Genomic DNA, 18,910 nt, shown 5'->3' with positions numbered 1-18,910 from the left:
CTCGCCGGTCCCACATCCAATTATCCCACACATACCAATAATCCATTCAGTGAGGCTTTTCATCTTCCAATATAAGCTGTAGCAGAGCTCATTTCTTAGAATCGAAGGATCCTTCCTTGGGTTAACCCCCACATTAATTGTAAGATGGACAATCATCCTGACATAAAGGGACAGCTAACTAGCTAGGGATCGATTTGACTGTAACGGCTTTTTTCTCCTTTTTGTTCCTTTTCCTTTTCTAAATTTGGATGTTTGGAGCCAAGAGGGTGCAATGGTGGTTGGCTACACTGCCATCTGGGGTGCCAAAGTGCTGTGGAAACACTTTGATCCTAGGTTTCCAAGAAGCAGAGCCTCACGCACATCTAGCAGCAACATTTTATTTCTTGAAATGATGGTGCAGCATAGTAACTGCTGGAGCTGGGTGCCTCCAGGGAGGGACCTTGAACAAAGGAATTCTGGCCTAATTAGACCCTTTACAGTTTTATTTCCCACCTGCCAGGGAAGGTCTCCCCCAATCTTCTTTACTGAGTCTTCTTTACTCTCCTTCTGGTTGGTCTTGGCCTTCAGCCCACACTGGTTGCCATGTCCTTGTTTCCCACAGTCCCTTATCTCCTCCGAGGTCAACCCCAACCCACGTGCATCCCATCTTGTCCCCTGCAGTCTACTTTTTAGCCCCATGAGCTAGCTGTGTATCTTTATTAGCTGCTTTTAATGGGTTTGGCCGTTACATGCTCAGCAATGATTCTGGAGTTCATGGACGGTTCGGCCTTGAGGCCTGCATGCGCAGGGTAGGCAGTGGCGATAGAAACAGAGCTGCATGTCATACCCCAGCTCTGCCCTTCCACCTGAGATGCAAGCCCTGAAGACAGCAGGGGCCTGCTCTTGCCCTGCGGTGACTGGAGAGGGCAGGGGAGGCCAAAGCTTTTCTCCCCCTTTCCCTTGGCTATTGTGGGCCAGCAGAGCAGTTGACGCTTTGCAGCAAAACCAAAGTGTGTCAGGCCGCTCTACGCTGGCCTGGCATATTGGAACGAGTGGACACCCCGTCCCCCCCAGGACAAGCCAGATTCATGCAGGCAGCAAGTTTTGCCCCTTGCCTTTGGCTCCCTAAAAAAAGAACACTCACTCCGGCTGAGGAAACGGGGCTGTATCTTTGCGGGAAGCCCAACAAAGCCATGAAGCGGTAGCACAACAGGGGCTGTGCTTGAGGAGTCGAGCTGTCCTGGGGCTGCGGGAGATGCCAGCAATGAGCCAGACCTTCCAGCACACTTGCGTGTGTGCGTGGTGTGCAGCACCATGGCATTGGCACAGCTGCGTCAGCTCTGCTCAAACAGAGTCACGTCCTGGCGGGAGGGTGCCACCTCGCCCATGCTCTCGGGAGCCAGGGACACAGTGCTCCGAGGTGGAATCTTGATGTTCTCCTTGGCACCCTCAGGTTCATGATGGTCTGTGACACCAGGCAACGGACTAAAGGTTCTGCATCATTTTCCAGGGGCTGGAGGGCTGCGAGAGAAAGGCACCGAGCTGAGAACAGACTCCCACCTTTGCAGAGATCCCAGGAATCCCCCCCCCAGGCAGGGCCAGCCCCACTCAGCTCTTCCCATGCGGAGGAGGCAGCAGGTAAGACAAATGGATCAGCTGGCACTTGCAGGTCGGCCAAGCCCCAGATGCGCCCCAAATACCCCCTGCTCTCCCCCACATAGGGACACAGAGCCTTCCTCACCTGGGGCAGGCCAGTGAACTGCAGCTCACTTCCCAGCCTCCTCCCTCCTCCCTGCCAGGGCTGCCTGACACAGCGCTGCTCTCACTCACCAGTGCACAGCTCCTGCACCTTCTCCTTCCTCCGCTTCTTCACTTGCTGCCCGATGAGCCCTAGGCAAACACCTCCGCTCACCCCTCATACTCCCCAGCAAGCCCCCAGCAGCACAGCTCCCATCTGGCCTTGCCAGCTTGGCCATGCAGCCTGCTCCCCTTGGGCAAGGCTGGCCCCAGCCACGTCCCCACGGTGCAGGACCCAGGGATGGTGGGAGGGACTGAAGACCCTCCTGTGTGCCCGTCTGGGTGGGCAGGCATGGCCCTGGGCTTGTGGCTCACCAATGAACCTCACAGCTGCCTCCCGCAAGGATGCGTCCGGGTTCTCCAGGTAAGGCAGGCTCTGGCGCAGGTGTTGCTCCGCTCTGCTCCTGTCCCTCAGCAGCTGCAGACAGCACAAGGACAGGGGGTTGGCACCGAGCCTCCCCAGAAGGCCAGGCCTGTCCCTCCTCCCAGCTCCGGCCTCCTCTTCCTTCCTGTTCACGCCTCCCAGCTAGAAGCTGGCTGGTAGCCAGGTTCAGAGGGAGCAGAGGGCAGAGCGGGGCCTGCGGGTGCTGAGATCCCCGCCATGCTTCTGCCAAGGCCCAGCCAGGCCAGGGGCCCCTTCAGCACCCCAGCGGGCACTTAGAGTAGAGGGCTCTGGGCTGCAGCAGTGCGTGAGGGGCACAGCTGTGCACCCTGCCCACTGGCCATGGCGGCAGGCCTCATCCCGCCACGGCCCCGGGGGCTTTGGCCACGTCCTTACCACGCACTCCCCGATCTTCCATGTCTCCGCTCTTCTGGCCAGCTGCTTGAGCTCCTCCCACTTGAGGAACTGTGCAGCGCTCACCAGGGCTTCCTGAGAGGCCTGCAGAGCAACAGAGACCAGGAGATGCCAGCGCAGCCACGGCAGGACACCCTGGGTCCCCCTCGTCTTGGCAAGGCTCCCAGCCTTTCCCAGCCCCAAATGGCACGACGCAGCGTGCCACTAGGTCTGGCCCTCCCTGAAGGCAGAGGCAGCTCTGCCTTGTCCTTCGGCACACAGGAAGCTGCACCTCATGCTGCCATGCGTTCCAAGGCACACTTGGCAGCAGCCCTTGCCTTGCTGCTCACCTCCACCCACGGCATGTCAGCATTGCTTCCCCAAAACACTGCTCCCTACCTGGGCCACTCTCTGCACCTTGTCACTCATGTGGAGGAAGAGCGGCACCAGGCTCCTCTGTGCATGCTGCTTCAGGTTCCGTTTGTTCTTCCCCACCACAATCTCCAGCAGGTCTTTGAAGAGGAGCATGGAGAGCTCTCGCACTCTGCTGTCTTCCTGCAGGCAGGGAGGAGAGGAGGGGAGGCCTCAGCAACGACTCCAGGAACGGGGCCCGACAAGAGCGTTTGCCGTGGCAAGGCCTCGTCCTCTCCGGGCACAACTGTCCCCCAGCCCAGCCAGAGGTCGGAGCTGAGGACAAGCCTCTGCTGAGGCAGCCTGGACAATGAGGGTTGTCGGCAGCAGCACGACAAGCCTCCCTGGGCTCTGTCTCCCTCTCCCTCTGGAGGGAGCTTCTTGGATTTCCCGAGGCCTCCATCAGGGCCCCCGCACACAACAAGAGGACAGAAAGGGACAGCCCCGCGGCACGGCCTCTCCCTCGCTCTCTAGCCTGCTCCTACCTCTCTGCTCATCGCTGCCCCAGGCCACGGCAAGCGCCGCACGCAGTCAAGCACGAGACGCAGCAGCCGAGAGCAGACAGGGGGCTGGTTTGCTCTACTCCCACAGCCCTGGACACCAAGGCCAGCACAGGGCATGGGCTGAGAACCACAGGGCAAAAGGTTTCCTGACATACAGCAGGGCCTGTGTGGGGACGTGCCAACAGGCACGTATGCAGAGGGGCACACAGCACCCAGACCACGCATACGGACCCCCGGACACACCAGCAGAGCCCCGGCTCTCCCATCAGCCTTACGTCATCAAAGCGAGGCAGAAGCTTCTCGGCCAGCTGCAGAACAATCGGGTTGGAGCCCTTCTGTTCCAGGTAGCTGAGGATGTTTCTCAGCAGCATCAGGCTTCCCACACGCACTTCCCTGCAAGCATCCTGCAGCCACTCCATGCTGTCTGGGAGCAGGCTCTGCATTCTCCTTTTCTGTGGGAAACACACAACTTTCTTTGTGGGAAGCAAGGCCAGACCCCCCCCCGCCCCCCGCCCGCCCAAAAGTGCTCTGCCTGCTCTTTTCCCATCAGGGCTCAGTGGCCAGGGCCAGGGCTCTGCACACACGCAGGCCTTGGGCACAGAGGCTGCAGTGCAGGGCACAGATCTGCAAGGGGGCCCTCAGCATGCACTGGCCTCTGTAGGGAGCAAAGCTGCTGCCTCAAGGCCCAGGAGCAGCTGGCTGCCTTAGCCCGGCCCTGTGCTCCAGCTCATTGTCCCTCTCCCAGATCTTCCCGCTGGGCACTGGTGCCTTTCTCCTTGTGCAGCACGGCCAAGGGCCTGGCATGACACTCGGGGCAGATGAATGGGGCAGCGGAGACTTGGGAGCAGCTACCACACCTCCGGATTGCCAGCCAAGTCCAAGCCACTCTCTGACCCAGTGTCTCCTGTCAAGCCCCAGGCTGCCAGCATGGCTTCACCCGCCTGCCCCCCTCCTCACCATCTTGGGTCTATTCAACAGGGCCACGAGGCCTCTGAACGCCAGTCTGCGCATCTCCAGGCTCTCACTCTGCGCATAACCCTGGACGAGTGGCAGGACCTCCTCATCCATGTCGGCAAGGTCAGGGCATTCCAGCAGCTGAAATGGACACAGCACTGAAAGACTGGCACAGCCGGCAGCACTGCCTGCAGCGTGCAGCTCTCCATCCCACCCACCATCCAGGGCAAGGGCACCAGGCCCTCACAAAGCTCAGCCCAAACACAGCAGGCATTGTGCAGACACCCCTGGGCCCTGCTCACAGCCCCGCGCCTCACGGCACACTGCACACACTGCTCGCCTCCTCCTCCCGTCCCCTGAACCCTCCGCAGCCTCTTGTTCTCATCCCTTGGAGGAGCAATTGAACACAGACAGCTGCCACAAAGCAGGCACGAAATACAAGTGCTTACGAGTGGTCGCCCAGCAGAAACGAGCCAAGGCCGGGGCTACTACCAGGAGCGTATGCATTGCCCCAGCTCCATTCACCAGCATCACCCCACACGCATGTGCACAAGCGAGCACAGCATTTAGAGGCCCCTCCAGAGAGGCACTGCTTGCCATGAGGCCCACCTCGACAAAGAAAGCCATGACGGGCAGCTGATGAAACTGGTCCTCCCTCCTCAGCAGCCTTGCCAGCTGGCGGAAGATCCAGCGACGCAGATGACTGGCAGCCCCCCTCATTGCTCTGTCAGAGGCAAGAAGGCAGTGTTGGGCCTCAGCCGAGCAGGCAAACCTCCTCTGGCATCGCTCTGCTTGGCACGCAGCTCCTGCAGCCAGCGGCATTTGCTCATGGAGCACTGCTCTTGCCCTACCACACCTTGCCATTAGAAAGTCAGCGTCAGGCATCATTACGTTCCTTTTGGTGGGAGACCGGAGAAACAGCCTTCCTGCCCAGGCGGCATGGCCTGCCCACACATCCCCTCTCCTGCCCGCTTTGGATTCCTGTGCCCCTGGGCCCTCCCCAGGTTCTCCTGCGCGCGACCCTCTCCCACAGCTCCTAACACCGCCCGCTCCCCCAGCAGCTCTCCAAGCTGGGCAGCATGGCAGCTCCCAGGGCCCTTCTGCTGGGCGAGCCCTTGCCACAAGGGCTGAGGCTGCAGCCTCTTTCTTGGAGAAGTGGCGTTCCCCCTCCCCCACCAAGAAGCACATGGGGAGGCACACCCCACAGCCAGGGAAGAGGTGCTGGGCCAGAGCAGGCCGGAAAGGGCTCTACCTGGCCAGCACCACCACTCCCTTCTGCGAGGTGTCCGCATGCAGAAATAGGTCCCAGCCGCCCTTCCTCTCAACAGCCACGGCTATGGTCTCATAGTGGGCGCAGCGCAGCAGACTTTTCATGGCCTGCACGGCGCACCTGCATGCAGAGCAAAGCCCAGGTCACACTGGCAGCCCGGCCCTGCCTCCAGGTGCAGCGCAGAGACAGGGCGAGCGGGATCGAGCACCTGACGTGGCTGGTGGGACGGGACTCATCCCGTTGGCATTCCCTCAAGAAGATATTTGCTTCCTGGTGGCTGAACTCTGCTGTGAAGACCATCTGCAAGAGCAGCGCCAGGAAGAGCTGGGGGAAAAACGCCTTCACCGCCTCTGGGCAGACGGGCTCCCGGATGATCTCACACAGTGCCCTCGTTGCCTGCAGAAAACACCCAGTCACACCTCTCACTCCCGAGCAGTCCCCGGCATGCTTCCACAGCCCTCCAGGTGGGAGGCTCGAGCACAGCCTTGGAGCATGGGAAGTGCAGCTGGAGGCCTCAGCCTGGCTGCCTGACCAGGGCCAGCGCCCGCAGGCTCTTGGGCCTCAGCTCCTGGTTGTACACAGTGAGCCTTCCTGCCTCAGCATGACCATCACCTCGGCAGGCTTCGTGTAGCGTGCACGCTCGGCCAGGCTCCCTGTCCCAGGCCGTGCTGCCTGCCCAGGTTTTGCAGGAGCCCTACTCCTGCCCCTCACCTTGCCCCCAACCCGACCCTGGCTTTCCAGCCTGCTGAGCGAGGTCGGCGGATGCAGGGACAGCGTCGGATGGAGATTTCCTGGGCATGGCCAGCCTGGCTGTTGGTGTGCAGAGAGGCCAGGCAGCACTTGGCAGCCCTGTGCGCTGGCACAGTCGGAGGCCTGGCGCTGGCCATGTTGTAGCCATGGGCCCAGGAGAGGTCCCTGCTTGGGGGCACACGGGCAGCGGAGAGGGGGAGGGGGCCCAGGGAGGCAGGCACCAGCCTGGGGGCACGGGAGGCCTCGTCCCCTAACTCACGGCCAGCGGAAGGATGCAGTTGTTGTCCCTGTCGGAGCTGGACTGCTTGCGCAGTGGCCGCTCCTCCAGCAAGCTCAGCAGCTCCCGCAGCATGTCCGGCGCAAGCATCGGCTTATCCATCAGCACCTTCCACATGCTCACGGCAGTGCTGCAGGCCCAGAGCGCCTTGTCAGTGGCACTTCCTTGGCCGCAGCACCGTAGCCTGGGCCAGCCCTGGAGGTCCCCAGCTGTGTGCCAGCCCTGCCCCTGCCCACCCCCTCCTCCCTGGCAGCCCCAAGAGGGTCCTGCCCAGGCAGGCAGCACATGACCAAGCTGAAGCCCCTTGCGCGGCAGGGAGCGTGCAGAGCCGCTGCGCTCTGCGGCTCAAGGCAGGGACACTTGCTCAGCTCTGGCTCCTCAAGGCCTGCTTGAGGCACCAGGGCTGGGAAACGGTGGGCGAGACACAGGGCCCTGCCCCTCAGCCGTGTGCTGGCCATCTGCTTGCCTCTGGCCCTCTTTGGGCCCTTCTCCCCATGGCCAAGGAGCCACTGGAGCCCGTCCAGGCTGACGGGCCCCATACCTGTTGCACAGTGGCGAGCAGTACAGCAGGCTCACGGTCACCTCGCTGGGCTCCAAGCAGGCCAGCTGGCAAAGGGTCTTGTTTAGGGTGACCCGGGCCGACAGCTCCCTCACATACTTCACGTTCCTGTAGAGGCACCTTATGATGCGTGGCACCTGGAAGACACAAGGCGGACGGTGAGGCTGCTCCCAGAGAGCAGCCAATACCCCAGCTCCCACTCACTTCTCCTTCCCTCTCCACCACTCCCACCGCTCCTTGCTGCCTTCCAAGGGGCTCCGCTGCCCACGAACACTGGCTCTCGGCGGGGAAACAGCGCCCCAGAGGGTCGAGCCCCACGCACGCCAGCCCCAGGCTCCTTACATCTTCCAGCACAGAGAAAGCGTCCAGCAGGAACATGGTCAGCATGTGGGAAGCCACCTCCGTATTGTAGGTGCTGCAGTTCCTCATGCCCTCGATGGCTGTGACAATGACGTCTGTCCTTTCGGAAGGCTGCAGGTTTTTCACAAACAGCTGGGGCAGAAAGGACGTGAGAGAAGAAATGTCACACAGCGTGCCGCACTACTGCTGCTTAGCTAAGCAGTGGATGTGGCTCTGGAGAGAGGTGCGGGGCAGTGCTGGCACCGTGGCCCAGGAGAGCCAGGAGCACGCGCTGTGCTGGGTAGCAGCAGCATGGGGCATGTGGCCAGAGGGCCACCAGGGCAAGGCAGGATGCTCGGGAGCAGGCTCACAGTGCACTGGCTCTGCAGGCAACCCTAGCTTGCCGGTGGCCAGCAGGCTGCAGCTGCTGCTGGGACTCTTGGAGCCAAGCCTCTGGCTAGTCCCCCCGCTCAGGGACAGCGGGAGACACAGCAGTGAGAGCAGGGCTGCTACCAGGCAGCAACCAGTACTCTAGGTGCCACTCAGAGCTGCTTCCTTCTCCACCACCACCTCTGCCTCAACCCCAAGGCCCCCTCAGCCCCACTCGTTAGGCATCCCTTTGCTCATCCACGTCTCCTCAGGACCCCATGGCCAACAGTCCCAGCAAGGGAAGTGCTCCTCACCCTCATGATCATGCTCATGTTGCTCGTCCACGAAAGGCAGAGCTCATTGTCGGCTTCCCTCTCCTTCTGGGGCTCCACATACTCTGGATCATCCTGCAGCATCGCCCGGCCTGAACAGCAGCAGAAAGACACAGCGGTCAGCAGGAGTCATGCAGAGCTGCAGCTGGCAGACTCATGGCATCAGAGAGAAACCAGCCTGGCAGAGACAAAGGGCATGCCAGGAATGGATGGGGAGCAGGATTCCCAGGGAGGGTCGGGGCCTATTCCAGGGCAGAGAAGGGCAACTGCTTCAAAGGGTACCAAAAGCCTCACGGGCTTTCCGGTGCGAAGCCCGACACAAGCCGTAGCCTCTGAGCAGGGGCTGCTGAGCGTTTTCCAGGCCAGTGGTATCCAGGACAGGTACTAAGAGCCCACTCCCCTGCTCCTACATCAGCCGCGCCTCCTGCTCCTTTGCCTCACTGAGCAGAGGGGCCGAGGCAGTGCGATGCCTTCCCCGGCCTTGCCAGCGTGGCCGCGTGCAGAAGCACACAGCCCAGCACAGCTTCTCTTACGTTTTCGCTGCACGACGAATCTGAAGAGGCAATGAAGAGCATCCAAGGCCCCGCCCTTGGTCTCCGCGTCCTCGTAAGCACAGCAAAGGATGAGACAGCCCACCAGCTGTCCCAGCATCGGCACGGGGATCTTCCCATAGCAGGCAGGGCTCTCATCCACTCCTCCAAAGGGGTGCCACACCTGGGCAAGGCGGGTGGGACAGGTAGAAGGGCTGACGGGAGGCAGTCGCCACCAAAGCCCTGAAGCCAAGACTCTGCCCAGGCATGGATCCCAGCGGAGCCAAAGCTCTCGAGGGCCCTGCAGGCCTTGCCTCCCAAAGCAGCAGCCCAGCAAAGGCAGCACTGCCAGGCTGCGGCTCACATCATGCTCCGCGCGCACTGCTCCCCTGCACAGGGCTGGGGGCACAGCTGGCTCCTGCGACAAAGGGACTGCAGAGAAAAGCCCATGGAGAGAGGGCCAAAGAGCTTTGCTTCAGGGCAGAGCCTTGCTCAGTGCCTTAACCTGTGCCCACGCTTCCCTCCGAGGGACCCCCTGAGCTGCACTGTGCTCTGGGCTGCTGCAAAGGGCCAAAGCGGGGGCTGCACGGTGCTTGGCTCCTTACCTCCAGCGAGGAATAGTTGGCCAGCAACTTGCTCAGCCTCCCAATCCTCCCCACGGCCCTCTCACGCACAGCTGCTCTCTCCGTCTTGGTGAAGGGCAGCAGCATCTGCAAGGAGAAAGGCTACTGCTCTGCCCGGGGAGCTGACGCCCACTCCAGCAGAAGCAGCTCTGCTAAGCGCCTGCCTGCAGTCCTACAGTGCACCAAGGCTTCCTCGGAGCTAGAGCCAAGCCTGGAATGGCCTTCCTGCCCCTACAGGCCCCAGCCTGCAAGGCCCACCTTGCCCTCAGGCAGCCAGCCACACCTAAGCCCCCTCCCAGCCTCTGCTCCTGGCCATGCACATGGCCCCGGGTGCCCTCTTCAGGATGGCAGGCCTTTCAGGCCACACCTTCCCTAGGGGTCTGCAGTGGGCAGCCTGGCCTCCGGCCTCCTGGCATGGCAGAAGAACCAAGCTTCCGGGCTCGGCTCCCCTTGCAGCACGGGCAGCTCCCAGTGGGTCTCTGCCCCATTCCGATCTGGCAAGGAAAGCACAAGGCACGCGGAGGCAGGGGGGCAGCAGCACCAGCTGCCATCAGTGCAGTGCCTAGAGAAGAAGGGTGCCATTCCTCCCACTGCTTTGGTGCAAGGAGAGCTTTGGGGGCAGAGGTGGCCCAGGAGTGCTCATGGGGGCAAGGTGTTCCCAAGAGCCTGGAGGATGTTTGGGGTGGGAAGGGACTTGGGCTGTAGCCAGGGGGCACTGGGCTCACAGAAGAGCCCAGTGGGGAACCTCCGCTCACCCAAGCGAGAAACGCCCCCTGCCTGCAGCGTGCTGCCTGTACATGGCACTCGGGGGGGGAATGTCCACTCGAGGGTGTCACTTCCCTCTGGGCTGAGGAACAGGCCCAATGCAGCCCACTCTTTGCAAATGCCACACCTGCAAGATCTTCTGCAGCTCCAGGAGGCTGGAAGTGGCCGACTTGAGCACCAGCACCTCCAACATGCTATCCATGGCATCGAGGGTCTGCAAGGAGGACAGGGGGTTGTGGCATTCCTTCCCCACTGCCTCTGACCCACAGCAGACTCAGTTGAACCCCTGCTGCCCAGCGAGGACACCCGCTGCCCTGCACGGGCCAACGAGAGGCCTCAGGGCAGGAGACCTGCTGTGCACGCACCAGCCCCTGGGCACTGCCCATGGCCCAGCCCACGGGAAGGGCATGAAGGCAGGAGGGTGGGAAAACAAAGCTGAGATCCTGCCCAGCCTTGGAGCTGACAGTCACCTCTCAGCACAGCGGAGCCAGGGGCAAGCCCAGAGGGGCTGGCGGGCTCCCTGTAGCTCACCCAGCACCTACCTTGGAGTAGAGGGACATGTCCACGGTCTCCATGTCTTCTCTTGGAGGAAGCAAGAAGACACTCTTGAAGCAGGCATGGAGAAGGCTGCTCTTTTTGCCCTCCAGAACCGGCTCCACTGCACTGCAAAGAGAGAGCGAGAGAGAGAGAGAGATGCCTGTTGGACACTGGTGCTGGGAGCAGTGCCTGGATGCCCTGGGGAGGTGGCTGTGGGCCGCTGGGGCAGGAGTCCCCCGGCTGCTACAGAGAGCACGTGAGGGAGCCCTGCAGGGAGGCACCTCCTCCCTCCATGAACTGGCCCAGGGCCAGAGGAGAGCCCAGGCAGCTAGGCCTCCCCCCTTCTCTACCACCTGCCTCCCCTTCTGCACTACAAGCCAAGGGGCCCTGGGGAGCTGCAGCAGGCAACCCTCTGCCCTCCCATCTGCCCTACTGACAAGCCTGGGCCAGGGGAGAGCAGAAGCGCAGCAGACAGCACCGCCAGCCTCCTCCCACCATGGTGCACACCTCCCAGCCAGGGACGGTGCCATCAGGCACATGCTGTGCACAGGTCCTGGCCAAACCAGGGGCTCTGCTAGCTACCTCATTGCCGTGATAGCAAGCATGGCTTGCTGGCGCACTGCTGTGCCCAGGCGCTCCAAGGGCTCCTCTTCCAGCAGCACCTGCACAGCACAACCGGCAGTCAGCGCGGCAACTGCCATCACCCAGCACCAGCAGACCCAGGGCCCAGCTGGCCTTGCCCCTGTCCTCACACCTGCTGCCTCTCCCCTCACCTCGATATGCTCGGCCAGCTCATGTCGGCAGCAGAACACCTCCAGGCCCCAGGACAAGGTCTTGGCGCTGCTGCCTCCACAGAGGGTGCCGATGGACGCTAGAAACTTCAGCTTCTGCGCCTCTTGCTGACAGACGGGGAAGAGAGACAGAGTGAGCGCGAGAGGAGACAGGAAAGGCCAGCAGGACCAGAGCAGCCAGGGGGCTGCAGTGCTGGGCGGGACCCCGGACGGCAGCAGCTCTGCACAGCCAGCACCTCCCCAGCAGCCTGCCAGCAGACATGGGCGGACCCGCAGGGAGACCCAGGCACAGCCCCCATGGAAACGGCTGCACTTACCTGTTCTCGGCCACCCACAAAGGCCTGGATGAAGTCCAAGGCTTCCTCATCCTCTCTGGACAGCTCGGACCAGCTGCTGATGGAAAACCTTGCACCTGAGAAAGGAAGAGAGCCGGGAGCACTGCAGAGATGGAGGGCAGGCAGCAGAGAGCCGCGCAGTGAGCTCTGCCCGCCGGCCAGCCATGGGCCTGCTCCCGGGCACGCAGTCTCCCCCAGGCTGCTCAAGGCTGCACGGTGCCCAGCACATGAGCTGCCCTGCTGCAGCCAGCCAGGCAGGGCAAACCTCAACTGCACCAGGCTGGGGAACGTGCTGCCAGACGGGCAGCATCCCTCCTCCTGCCACGGAGCTGCCGCTCGCTGCCCGTCCCAGGCAGCAGGAGCTGCGTCCATCTGCGCTCTCCCTCCTGGGCGCATGCTGCGCTGGGGCCAGCTCCCAAGCCCCGAGCGGGCCCTGGCATCCGGGCACCGCTGTGCCACCACCCCGGGCACCCCGACACCACGTGCTGGGGAGATGGGAGCCCGGCGCAGAGCAGGGTGCGCTCCCCGGCCCTCACCCCAGCCCGGCCCAGCCCCACGGGGGCTCACTCACCTCTCCGCCACGCCTGGGACTCGAACCCCTCCAAGGGCCTCGAGGCAGAGCTGCTCTCCTCGGCAACCCTGTCCTGCTCCTGGGATGCCCGGCGCAGGCAGCCGTACTCCTGCTCCCAGGCCACCCGTGGGCGGCTGGGGGGTCTCTCCGCCATCCTGCAGCACGGAGCAGAGGCAGGAGGGGGACACTTGTTTAATGCAGAGCTGGGGAGGGTCCCCACGGGGGTGGGGGCAGCGCAGTCAAAGGTCCCCGCGCCCGTCCCGGCCCTGGAGCCAGCTCTCCTGCGCCTCAGCCCCTGCCGCAAGGTCCTGCCCCCGCCACGGCCGAGGGCCCCCGCAGCCCCGTGGCACTGCCGAGCCCGGCCCCGTCGCTCTCACCCGCAGCAGGAGCTGGCAAGGCCTCGGCAAACGCCTCGACTCCGCGGGGCTGCCGGGGCGGCAGGGAAAGACGCGGCTGCGCTCGGGGGCTCCTCCTCGAGCTCCACGCGCTCCTGCCCTCTCCCGTCGCCGTCCGCCCGGACACTGCCCGCACCTGACAGCGCCGCCGGTGTCACAACGGGGGGGGTCACAATGGCCCCGCCGGGGGCGGCTCTGAGGTCACCTCTGCTGCGCGAGCTGCTCCAGCAGCAGCAGCTGGCTGGAATTATGAACTGGAACATATTTTTGGAATTGCAGGTATGTCATTGAGACGATGAATAACTTTGTGCCGGGAGGACTGGTAATGGCAATGCAGTCAAATGCTGGCCGCCGAGTGGTCGTTTTGATTCACAAGTATTAACTTTCTTACGGCACCAGCTTGAGGATCATTATCCTGGTCAACTGGATTACTGGTATGTGTGGGACAACTGGGCATATGAACGCCAGAAGGACAGCACAATCTGAACAATGGTGATGCATGCAGAAAGTAGCAGACAGCCAGTGCATGGTAGTAATGATAATGGCAATGGGAATGCTAAGAAGATTAGAAAGGTGAATGAGAATGGAAGTTATGAAGAATGTGAGGAAGGGAAAAATAATGATGAAGGAGGGGCTGCTTCCCCGTTGTCTCCTGCCCTCCCATTACCAACTGCGAATGCTGAAATACAAGCCCCCTTATGGGCAGTCCCAAAAGCTGGTGCCCTGTGAGAGGGGGGAGCAGGAGTAGCCCAAGTGTTTACTGCTCGAGTTTATGGACCCTGGGGACAGCAGGATTTGATTCTGTGGGGGCAACAGACCCCTCGGTTGCGGGAGGATCCTGAGAAGGTCATTCGAATTGTGAAAGGCATATTTCAGGCATATGGCTCTACCTGGGGAGATGTACAGATGTTAGTAGACGCTCTGCTTACATTCGATGAGAAACACGTGATTTTAGATGCCGATTGACATTGATCCAGGAGAGCTGGTTAATATTCAATCATGACTTCCTCCAGGCTCAAGAGCAGTGCATCCCTCTGAGTAAGAAGTCCAGCAGGAGAGCTGCATGGATGAGGAAGGAACTCCTGGCCAAACTCCAACAGAAGAAGGAAGTCTACAGAATGTGGAAAAGGGGGCAGGCCACTTGGGAGGAATATAGGGACATTGTCAGAGTGTGCAGGGGTGCGACAAGGAAGTCTAAGGCCCATTTGGAATTAAATCTGGCAAGGGATGTCAAGGACAACCAGAAGAGCTTCTTCAAATAGCAAAAGGAAGACTAGGGAAAACATTGGCCTGCTGCTGAATGGGGCGGATGCCCTGGTAACGAAGGATATGGAGGAGGCAGAGTTGCTGAATGCCTTCTTTGCTTCAGTCTTTACTGCTAAGGCCAGCCCTGGGGAATTCCAGACCCTGGGGACAAGAGAGAAAGTCTGGAGAAAGGAAGACTCTCCCTTGGTTGAGGAGGATCAGGTTAGAGGTCAAACCTGACATCCACAAATCCATGGGCCCTGATGGGATGCACCCACGAGTGCTGAGGGAGCTGGTGGATGTTATTACTAGGCCACTCTCCATCATCTTGGAAAGGTCCTGGAGATCAGGAGAGGTGCCTGAGGACTGGAAGAAAGCCAGTGTCACCCCAGGCTTCCAAAAGGGCAAGAAGGAGGAGGCAGGAAACTACAGGCCTGTCAGCCTGCCCTCCATCCCTGGAAAGGTGATGGAACAGCTCCTCCTGGAGGTCATCACTAAGCATGTGGAGGACAAGAAGGTGATCAAGAGTAGTGAGCATGGATTCACCAAAGGGTGAATCCCATGCTGGACCAATCTGATAGCCTTCTATGATGGGATGACTGGCTGGGTAGATGAGGGCAGAGCAGTGGGTGTTGTCTGCCCGGACTTCAGCAAGGCCTTGGACACTGCCTCGCATCCCTTCCTCCTAGGTAAACTCAGGGAGTGTGGGTTGGCCGAGTGGCCAGGGAGGTGGGTTGAGAACTGGCTGGATGGCCGAGCTCCGAGGGTTGTGGTCAGTGGTGCAAAGTCTAGTGGGAGGCCTGTAGCTAGCGGTGTCCCCCAGGGGTCAGTACTGGGTCCAGTCTTGTTCAACGTATTCGTCGATGACCTGGAAGAAGGGACAGCGTGCACTCTCAGGAAGTTTCCTGATGAGACTAAAGTGGGAGGAGTGGCTGACACAGCAGAAGGCTGGGCTGCCATTCAGCAGGACATGGACAGGCTGGAGAGCTGGGTGGAGAGGACCCTCCTGAAGTTCAACAAGGGCAAGTGCAGGGTCCTGCACCTAGGGAGGACGAACTCCATGGCCCAGGACAGGTTGGGGGTTGACCTGCTGGAAAGAGGGTACAAGAGAGACATGGCCCTGCTGGAGAGAGTCCGGCGGAGGGCTACAAAGATGATGAGGGGACTGCAGCGTGTCTCCTGTGAAGAAAGGCTGCGAGAGCTCAGCCTGTAGAGCCTGGAGAAGAGAAGGCTGAGAGGGGATCTGATCAATGTGTACAAGTATGTGAAGGGAGGGTGTTGAGAGGATGGGGCCAGACTCTTCTCAGTGGTGACTAGTGACAGGACAAGAGGCAATGGGCACAAACTGAAACACAGGAAGTTCCATCTGATCAGGAGGAAAAACTTCTTGACTGGGAAGTGTACATGGGGGTGTGAGGGTGCTGAAGAGCCACCACAAGAGCGTGACGATGAGGGTGTTTCCAACCACTGTTGTGATGTAGCTCACTAAGAACAGGAGGAAAGAGGGTAGCTGTTGGGTAAAGATGTCTCCACGTCCAAGAAGGACGGATGTGGGGACAAAAGTTTGATTTTCCTCTTCTTCTTTCTCCACACTATGAAGCTATTCGAGAAAGACATCCCAGGAATTATAAGCACTTAAAACATACCTAAGTGGGAGCTTTTGTTCCTTCATTTTGTTTTAAGCAGCCTCAAGGGAAAAGTACAAAAAAAGAAATAGAGGATTTATTGATTCTTCTGAGGAAGATTGATTAAACGAGAACATGGACTGCCCCCATTGCTTGGAAGAAAAGAATACACTATTCCCCAGCTACTGTTACACTGACTTAAGCTGTGCTTCCAGGGGAACAACCTGTGCGAGAGGCTATATCGTTGCCTGTTAGACGATGCTGCAGAGCCATCTGAAAACAAGAGACAACACACGCTCAGTCCAGTTGTTTACACAAAGGTTCCCAAAGCTGTCTGAAATGGGTGATGGGCTGCTGTTGAGACAGACATTGACGGTCTGGAGAAACGGGCTGACAGAAATCTCTTGAAGTGCAACCAGAGCAAATGCCAAGTCCTGCTTCTTGGGGATGGAAGAACCTCATGCAGCAAGCCTGGCTGCCGACGGATGGGGGCTGGAAAGCCGCTTTGCAGGAAAGGACCTGAGTCACCGGTGCGCCCTTGCAGCAAAGACCATCAATTGCACCCTGGGGCTGTATTAGCAGAAGATCAGGGCAAGGGAAGTGTTTTTTCTCCTCCGCTCGGCACTTCCGAGGTGGCACTGCGGAGCACTGCGTCCAGTTTGGGGCTCCTAGCACAAGAAAGATGTTGACATATATTGGAGCGAATCCAGCAGAGGTCATCAGGATGGTGGGGGAGGGGGGGCTGGACCACTGGATGCACGAGGACAGACTGGGAGAACTGGGCTTGTGCAGCCTGGAGAAGGGAAGGCTGAGGGGTGATCCTGTCGCTGTTTGCAGCTGCCTCGTGGAAGGCTGCAGAGAGGAGAGAGCCAGACTGTTTTGGAGGTGCACAGGGACAGTAATGGGCAGAAGCTGGAGCAAGAGAAACTCCAGTTAGGAGTAATTATTTCACTGTGACAGTAGTCAAACACTGGAAGAGGGTCCCAGAGCAGCTGTGGGATCTCCTGGCCAGGAGGCTTTTTCCAAATGAGACAGTCCCTCCTCTAGGCCACTCTGAACCTATATGCTAAATATACTGCATTGGGTTAACAGAGAGAGGTCACTTAAAGAAACACTGAAAGCTAAATGCTGATGGATGGTGTTCACCTGCAAAGGTCCTGGATTTCTGTCTAAACAGATAAGTGCAAATCATCACTAACGAAACCATTGGATGCCTGGCTAACACCACAGGAGCCAACGCAGTTCAACGTGCCCTCGCTCTCAGAATTACCAAATACGAGTATTTGAGGAGCTGGGAAATTCGTGAAGACTCTTGTGGGAAAGAAGTTTCCTGTGAAGTTGTTCAGAGAGTGGCCAGAAGAAGGTGGGGTCAGAAAGACAGCGTGTGGCCACATTCAATGTGGAGAATCAGGTCTGTGAACAGTCTGTGCTTTCTTCTGCTTCTTCCCTTCTGTGTCCTTCTTTCCCCCACGCTGATGAACTGATGATGGTCATAACCTCTCCCGACATCAAACACCTCTATCCATTCACAGCAGAGTTTTCTTCCCCTGTGACCCCGAAGCCCAGCCATAATACAAATGATCAACAGTGTTAATAACAGTAGAGTGCTGTCTCCCAAGGAGAGATGGAAGCCACCCCCCCAAAAACCCCCCAAAACAGTAATTCACAAAGAACCTGTGGAAGTGCTCAGCTTCTCATCGCTTGGCACATTTGTTGAAGGTTGAGAGCGCCAAAAACTGATATTCCGATTGTTCAAACTGAATGCATCTCAGAAGCCTACAAGGATAAGTAGTATTGGTTAAAGACAAAGAAGACATTGGGCAAAAATCTGTACAACAATATCGATGTTTAAACAGAGAGAATTTCAAATCTGGGGGAGAACGCCAGAGGACTTTTGGTGTCTGTGCCCTCTCTGTGGTCTTTGGGAAAGAGAGGAGTGCCTCAAGAATCCTACAGAGTCCTGGCGGTCTGTGGCCAGCAAAACGGTCAGAGAGCTTCTGCTACTCTCACCATTGCTGTCAGTGCTGGAAGAGGATGAGATCTCACTTTGAGCTCCAGGTGAGTGGGCCATTATGTCTGCTAAATCCGCTGAGATGTTGGTGGCACCTGGCTTCAGAGAAGATGCCGCTTGCTGCCAGGGAGCTGCAGAATTAGCTCTCCTGTGTAATAATAAGGTGGCGGACAAGTTCCTGGGGCTCTCATGGGAAGGGCTAGCTCTTTCAGAGCTGGCACAGGACTTGGAAGGCTCTGCCTGATTTCCCCCAATGTCTGGGAAGAAGGAGAGCGACTTCTGGCTCCCAGGCATTGGAGGAGGTACAGAGCACCTTGCAGAGGTGTCGGCTTGAATATTTGGTAAAATAGATAGCTTTCTCTGGCTGTCATTCGCAGTCCTTGGTTTTGTAGAAGACGGTGTTTGCCTGAGAAGTTGCACAGAGGCCAGCTGCGGTGAGTCCTCTGCCGTCTGTGGTAGCTCTTCAGGGACTTTTGGAGGTGGTATTTCTGTGGGTGCTGGCAGAGGAGCGGCATCCTGCCTAGTGGGTTTCTTGGGCAATTCTGCTTTGCTGAGAGTCGTTTTTGGTTGAAGAGCCATCTTTTTGCCCCTCCCTTCTGCTGTCGGCTTTCGAGGTTTAGACGAACTCTTCCGATATCCTTGCCTATACACTTCAGCCCAGTCAATCTGCGATGTTAACCGTATGGCACTGCCCTTCAGTTTCTTAAAGCCCAACATCATCTCAAGGAGGACCTTTGTTACTGGAACAGAGATAAATCCAATTTTCTCTGAAAGTGACTGATCGTACTTGCACTTGTGTAATATGTTCCTGACCGCCTTTTCCACAAGAGACTCAATGATCTCCTCTTGACTTTGGAAATGCTTGCCTCTTCCTGACTGATCCTTCTTCACCACCCTTTTAAGCAGGGTCCTTGGAGGGAGCTGAGATCCAACCTATCCGTATGTCCAGTTGCCAAGAAAGAATCAGTGTGAGAAAAAAAATATATTAAAAATTATATATTTCATTACCACTTGGAATGTAAGAAATAGCAAACATTTTCTAAACATGAAGACCCCTTTGTGGTCCTTTTTCATTGGCAGTAGTGGTTTCTGATTAACTTTAGTCAAAACAGCACCAGGCTAAACTCTGCTCTTGTTTGGACCGTGCACACTGAAGCCAAGGGAGCA

The 18,910-nt window shown here is 58.9% G+C and overlaps 1 protein-coding gene across 1 annotated transcript; it reads right to left on the bottom strand.

Annotated features, from left to right (window-relative positions):
• Positions 1–357: 357 nt before the first annotated feature.
• LOC138061283 (maestro heat-like repeat-containing protein family member 7) lies at positions 358–6,065 on the bottom strand. Its single transcript, XM_068910417.1, has 9 exons — positions 5,898–6,065; positions 5,672–5,809; positions 5,029–5,143; positions 4,423–4,560; positions 3,741–3,917; positions 2,951–3,106; positions 2,555–2,656; positions 2,092–2,194; positions 358–1,500 (listed from the first exon to the last, which is right to left on the bottom strand). The coding sequence occupies exons 1-9, from the start codon at positions 5,987–5,989 to the stop codon at positions 1,334–1,336; spliced, it is 1,188 nt and encodes a 395-aa protein (XP_068766518.1). The 5' UTR covers positions 5,990–6,065; the 3' UTR covers positions 358–1,333.
• Positions 6,066–18,910: the final 12,845 nt, after the last annotated feature.

The sequence above is a fragment of the Struthio camelus genome, chromosome 16 (assembly GCF_040807025.1).
Source record: "Struthio camelus isolate bStrCam1 chromosome 16, bStrCam1.hap1, whole genome shotgun sequence".
Taxonomy (NCBI): Eukaryota; Metazoa; Chordata; class Aves; order Struthioniformes; family Struthionidae; genus Struthio; species Struthio camelus.
Note: the sequence above shows the minus strand (reverse complement) of the source record. Positions and strands in the feature narration are given on the sequence as shown.

What these genes read in the sequence shown, in the direction of transcription:
- LOC138061283 (XM_068910417.1), bottom strand. Translation starts at nt 5,989, where the DNA reads ATGGTCTTCACAGCAGAGTTCAGCCACCAGGAAGCAAATATCTTCTTG. An exon ending in GGAGTGGTGGTGCTGGCCAG is followed by an intron (nt 5,144 to 5,671) that starts GTAGAGCCCTTT and finishes TGCCTCTGACAG; the next exon opens with AGCAATGAGGGGGGCTGCCA. An exon ending in TTCTGCCTCGCTTTGATGAC is followed by an intron (nt 3,107 to 3,740) that starts GTAAGGCTGATG and finishes CCCTGCCTGCAG; the next exon opens with GAAGACAGCAGAGTGCGAGA.